The sequence below is a fragment of the Myxine glutinosa genome, chromosome 12, assembly GCF_964187855.1.
Source record: "Myxine glutinosa chromosome 12, kmMyxGlut1.1, whole genome shotgun sequence".
In the NCBI taxonomy this organism is placed as follows: domain Eukaryota; kingdom Metazoa; phylum Chordata; class Myxini; order Myxiniformes; family Myxinidae; genus Myxine; species Myxine glutinosa.
Genome location: NC_136272.1, coordinates 51,739,053 through 51,745,052, shown reverse-complemented (window position 1 = coordinate 51,745,052; position 6,000 = coordinate 51,739,053). Strand labels below are relative to the sequence as shown.

Below are 6,000 nucleotides of genomic sequence, written 5' to 3'. Positions count from 1 at the left end.
AATAAATTGCCCTGTTCTTTCTGGTTTCTCCTTAATCCGATCGTCCTAGTCTTTTCTCCATTGGGTAAACGTGGCAAGATCGGAACCGCCATAATCGGGTCTAGTCCTTGTTAACGGCCCGAATCGCGGCTCGCTTCGCTCGGCGTGTCCACTAACGCCGTGGTTCGGGCGGGAGTTATTTCCTTGCTTCACGGTCGGTGTTAATAATTAGGTATTAGGACTAAGTCGACCAATAACCCTATTTAATACCGACCGGAAGGAACGTTATAACTTCCAGGACTCGCGTCGGCCAGATAAAAGGACAAGGGGATTAACCCCCCCCCCCCCCCCCCACCCCCTTGATAAGGGGAGAGCTGACGTTTGAGATCTGCAACAATATATATATATACAGTGAAACCTTGACTTAGGAGTTTAATTCGTTCTGTGACCGAGCTCGTAACTCAATTTGCTCGTTTCTCAAATTAAATTTCCCCATTAAAATGAATTGAAATGCTATTAATCCGTTCTAGCCCCCCAAAAACCACACCATTTTGTTACGTGTTTTTAAATAAGAAAAATGTACTTTATAAATAACAAATAATGTATAAACAAGCATGACCTCGTATATACTGTACATAATAAAAGAGAATGTAAAGAAATAAACTGGTTTTATTAAGTGTATTTACTCACACTCCTCACTGTATTTACTCACTGTATTTACTGACACTGTCAACCACACAAACAACAACTTCTCCATCTCTTCATGGACAGAGGTCCGGAGCTTTGAAATAATCTTAACGCCCTTGGCTGGCGTTATAGCCTTTATCGACTCCTTCTGCTTCAAAATCGTACATATCGTAGAAGTACTACGATCGTATTGCCTCGCCAAGTCGACAACACGCACACCTCGCTCATGTTTTTCGACGATTACGTGTTTTATATCCAAGCACATCATCCTTTTCTTCTTCTCAGCACTGCCCTTGGCACTCAATTTCTTAGGACCCATGGTTAAAACTAAGAAAATTTCCAAAATAAACAAAATGCAAAAACAAAGCAACAGCGATACGGCAGAGATGCTTGCACGGCAAGATAACCACGTGACCTGAACGCTCGCTGGGCCACCTAGTGGTGGGTGGCGTAAGCTCGCTCGCTCGTAACTCAGATCTCGGCTCGCATCACAAAGCAAAAAATCGACCGAGCGACGGCTCGTATCTCGGAAAACTCGTAAGTTGGTGCACTCGTAAGTCAAGGTTTCACTGTATATATATATATATATATATATATATATATATATATATATATATATATATATATATATATATATATATATATATATATATATATATGTTTATTATAAGCCTGTTTGAGAATGCATCAACAGTTCTGAAGATGGCATTTTCTGCACTATCTCAGAGCCGTCTTCATACAGTTTGTAATAGCTGAGGCAATGTTTGTTATCACAATGTCTTCTACAGTTGTCAAGGGATGTTACTGAGGCGTTCCTGTCGCTGTGTTTGGTACATGGTTTTTGTTATTTTGGTAGCTGAAGCTTGTATCAACTGATGCTTACTCTGGACTTGTGTGCGTTTTGTACTGCAGAATTGGAGAATTCTTACGAGAGGGCACTTAGCATCCATAAGGTCATCCTGACCATGCCTCCTTCTGTCATTGTAGTCATGCGCTACCTCTTTGCCTTCCTTAACCAGTGAGTATCATCCCGATTTACTTTGTCACTCCTTTAACTAACGCACACTTTCTGCAATTGTATAAATTAATTGGTTGAACACAGCTTCCTGCAAGATCTCTCATGAGGTCACGTACTGTACACATCTTTGGACTGTCTACCCTGTGCTCCAATCTCGACTCAATTGTAAACTCTCACCCTGGTTTTTCACAGAACATTGCATTAACGTGTGGAATATCCCACGGATTATATTTTAAGCTGGATACCCTTCTGCTTGCATTAGTTGGTGGGCATTGAAGATCACATGGTGTCTTTTGTGAGTAGTAGCCATGTTACAAATGTCTCCCTCAACTACGCCTACGGGTGAACAACGTTGCCAACTTCATAAGGTTCTCAGTAGTTCCAGTACATGACAGGGGTAAAAAAAGTTTCTGTACTACCCGGATAATTGGTTGTTATATTGGTGGCCATCTGAATGAGAGGCTAATTATATACAGTAACTTAAGTCATTCATAATGTCCCAGAACAAAGGAGCCAGCAGACAGTCATTCTTCATGGCATATGCCAGACAACTCGTGCAAGTGTTGATTGTGGAGGGTTTCTTCTTCATTAATTTAATCGTATAAAGTGTTACTGTTTAAATAGTAAAACCTGACGAGGAGGTGATTGGGTGGTGTAGCTCAGCAAATTAAAATAAACGAAACAAAATATTTTAGTGGTCGCAAATCTTCAACAACCGACGCACCTGCTGAGCAGGGAACAGACAAGAGTTCTCCACTTCCGCCTGATAAACTGTGCACGAATCAGTGTTTCAAACCACACTGACTGTGATGAATCAGCTTTACATAAGTGGCCGAACAGACGGTCACAGGTGATTCACTTTTATTAGCGCCTCAATTGTGTGAATCCAAACAGCATGACATATGCGTTATCTGTGAATTCTCTACGCGAGTATGGAGTTCTCATTTCAAGATGACCACACATAGGTTCTTTTTAACCAACAGCATTTATTAACAAAATGGTTGGGAGAAAAAGAAGAACATGATCCCACATACGGTAAAACAAACTGATACCAATGATACAGCGCACCCCTACTAATTGATACAGCGAATCATGTCGGCTTAAATGAATATGGCCTTATCTTATTCACTTGGGGTAACGGGACTGATAGAGAAGATGACAAGGCAGAACAAAACATGAGGCGTGAGTGGGCCTTGCCCACGCGTGGGCTTGGTGCAAATTGGGCCGGTACGCTGCAGTCTGGGGCGACTTGTCCACGTAGCCATTCCTCCTGGCTTTGTGAAACCACACACCACAAACAGCCTGTTAGTGATGAACAACAAAGAAAGCACTAGATAATGGAGAGCATGCCCGCATCCAGCAGCAGCCATCAGAGAGAGAGAGAGAGAGAGAGAGAGAGAGAGAGAGAGAGAGAGAGATAGAGAGAGATAGAGATAGAGATCCCATCTTGTTCCACAATTTTATAAACCCATCCCAAGGGGTGTGGGGTATGGGGTGACCTGAACTATCTATGGCTCATGCTCATTGGTCACAAAGTGTGGGAAGAGGAACCCCACCTGCCAGTCCAGTAACAGTTGGCCCACTTTGCCATCAATTTGTGGGTGTGCTGATTCATGCTGATTATGGAAACGTACATGAGGACAGTTGTACCATGGGGGAGCATTCAGGATGTAGGGAGGGGGAATATGGGGCCTTAAAAACAGACATTTGAGTGGGGAGTACAAGAGCTCGCTAAACACTACTCGACACTATTTTGGTAATTACAGCAATTACATCATGCTTATGCTGACATGCACTATGAAATAACGATTGTGATATATTACCCATTTATCCCCGAGACTAGATTTTTTTTAATGCTTTGTGGAGGCTCGTTTAAGAGCTAATACATAGAACATATAATAAAGGGAGCGGGAGACAAGAGGGAAGAGAGGGAGAAGCACAGCAACAGCGGGGAACAAGGACATTGGAAGATCTGTGGAAGGGAGAATGTTGGGGCAGGGCACACGGGATAAACAAGATGTTCACTACAGGGGATTTCAGGAAAGAAAACAGGGAATTTTGAAGGAGGTGGGGTTGGGGTGGATTAATGGGGGTAGAAAAGATTTCGGTTTTGCATGGGGATATGAGATATATGAGATAGTGGTGAACAGCTGTTTTGAAGACCTGGATGTAGGAGTGGGATTGAAGAGAGTGTGGGAGTTTGTTCCAAAGGCGGTAATTGTTTTGTGTACTTCGTCTGGACTCGTATAAGAGCTAACACATATTAACAAAATATTCTGTAACAATATTGTGATAGTTCCTGACGCCAAAGACACCAGATCAACGGATGTCACCTCTGGATAACTCAGTGAGGCTGACGTGTCTAAAAAATGACCACGGATGCCGTCCACAACACTCGCCTCTGGATATATCTTCACACCCAGTGTCGGTTTTCCATACCTGTGAGATGACTGCAGCAGATGGGGAACCGTGCCGACAGCCACACAACGGATGTCAATTAGCCGAGCGAACCAACATTACACTTCTTATCCTATCGTCTGTTATATAATAATCAATCGTCTTAAAAAAACACCCATCCGGTTGGACCACTTTTTTAGGTAGTATATTGTAGACAGCAACAGCCCAGGGTAGAACTACCATTCGGACTTAGGAGTGTTAAAGTGGTGTCCGGAACCATCTTACACTCTCCATGTCATGATTGCTGATCTTACTTTCTGCCTCACTCAAGATACAGCTACCAGGCAGCTTTAATCTCTCTTTCTTACAAACAAACATACACTCTTCATCATAAACGTTTCTTACTCATTTTTACTACTCACCTTTATTTAAGGCCTGGCCTTGATGAGGACTATATAGTCAGTGACTGAAGCCTTCAACATTAAAAAAACAAACAAAAAAAACTGGCTAATTGCCCCCAGGGGTGCTATATCACGACCAAAACCCAAACAGGATAAGTCAAAACACTGTTCTTTATTCCTCATGGGTTTACTTAAAGTAAGCAAGGCAAGAAATGACGGGAAAACAAGCTATGGCGATACAGGCAAGTATATACAAATGTTATAGGCACTTATACATTCCCCAAATTACCCCTAACATGGCATTGCACCCTCGAATCTTAATTACTTATCCCCTTTTCACTTACATGGGACCAAACATTCACCCGAAAGAAGTGAGGAATGGGAGAGGGGCAAGACAAACAAGACCGAAAGTCTAACAGCGGCGTAGCTGAGCTTGTAAAATATTATAAACCACAAACACATTTTATTAGCTTTTCAAACAGTCACTAATGCTGCTTATCACATTAAACAAAGAAATTTGGAGGAATCCCGACATCCGTGAGGGAAGTTTTACTTGCAGAACTGAGCGAAGATCTACTGTAATCTATATCCCCAACAAGGGTTGGAGGTGTGCTCATTTACCAAGCAGCTAGCTAGCGCTCGCCAAGCCAGCCGTTCCTTAACGGATTTGAATGGAGTGCTTGCTTGAATGCTTAAGCTTGGCGATCTCTTCACAATAAACTTGGTAAATTAACACACACCCAATGTTCTTGAGACCCGAACATAGATCGACTGTAATCTATATACCCCAACGATGAATGACCCTTCCTGCATCTCCCATAGTGAGCGGGTGTACTTGTAAATTAAAATGTCGGTCGGTGGAGTCAGCCGTCGTAATGACATCATAGACGTAACGGACACAAAACTGCCGCTACTTTAATGTGTAGAACATGATATATTTTAACTTCCAGTACGTTTGCAGTCACTACGAAGGGATTTGTGTTATGATTCGATTTACTATTTGTGTTATGATTAGATTTATTAGAAAATGATATTACTATTTTAAAAAACCGAGGTGAATTCCTTACTTCCTTGGTTATTAATATTTGTGCCGAACAACGCTCATCACTGATCATGAACCATACACCACTTCAATCCATTAACCTTCATTCACAACATTGGGATTAAAGTATTATGGTTATATTTACTATATTATTATTATTATTATTATTATTATTATTATTTATTACGAAAATGATACCACTGAAACGATACACTACTGTATTAAGAAACCTGGGCTTAACTTGTCTGAAGCGGTCCGAAGATGAGGCATAAACCAAAGGCCTATACCTACCGTATTGTTGGAAGAGACGTAACGCCGATACTTTGTTCACGGCATTAAAAAAATCGGGGTCTAAGGGGGTTTACCGGGCATCAAAGTGGATTAAGGTTTGACTCTTCCCCCCCCCCCCCCCCCCCCGTTCCCCCAAAATAGGTATTTGCTTTCTTCTCCAAAACTACACACATGATTTCGATGAA

General features: G+C 41.9%; 1 protein-coding gene across 4 annotated transcripts in view; it reads left to right on the top strand.

The window, feature by feature from the left end:
* Positions 1 to 6,000, top strand: part of LOC137437815 (SLIT-ROBO Rho GTPase-activating protein 1) — a 174,966-nt gene that overhangs the window by 150,624 nt on the left and 18,342 nt on the right. For all 4 annotated transcript variants that reach the window (XM_068132461.2, XM_068132463.2, XM_068132462.2 and 1 more), the window contains one exon: positions 1,579 to 1,684. In XM_068132461.2, the coding sequence (XP_067988562.2) occupies positions 1,579 to 1,684 (106 nt within the window). The remainder of the gene's footprint in view (positions 1 to 1,578; positions 1,685 to 6,000) is intronic.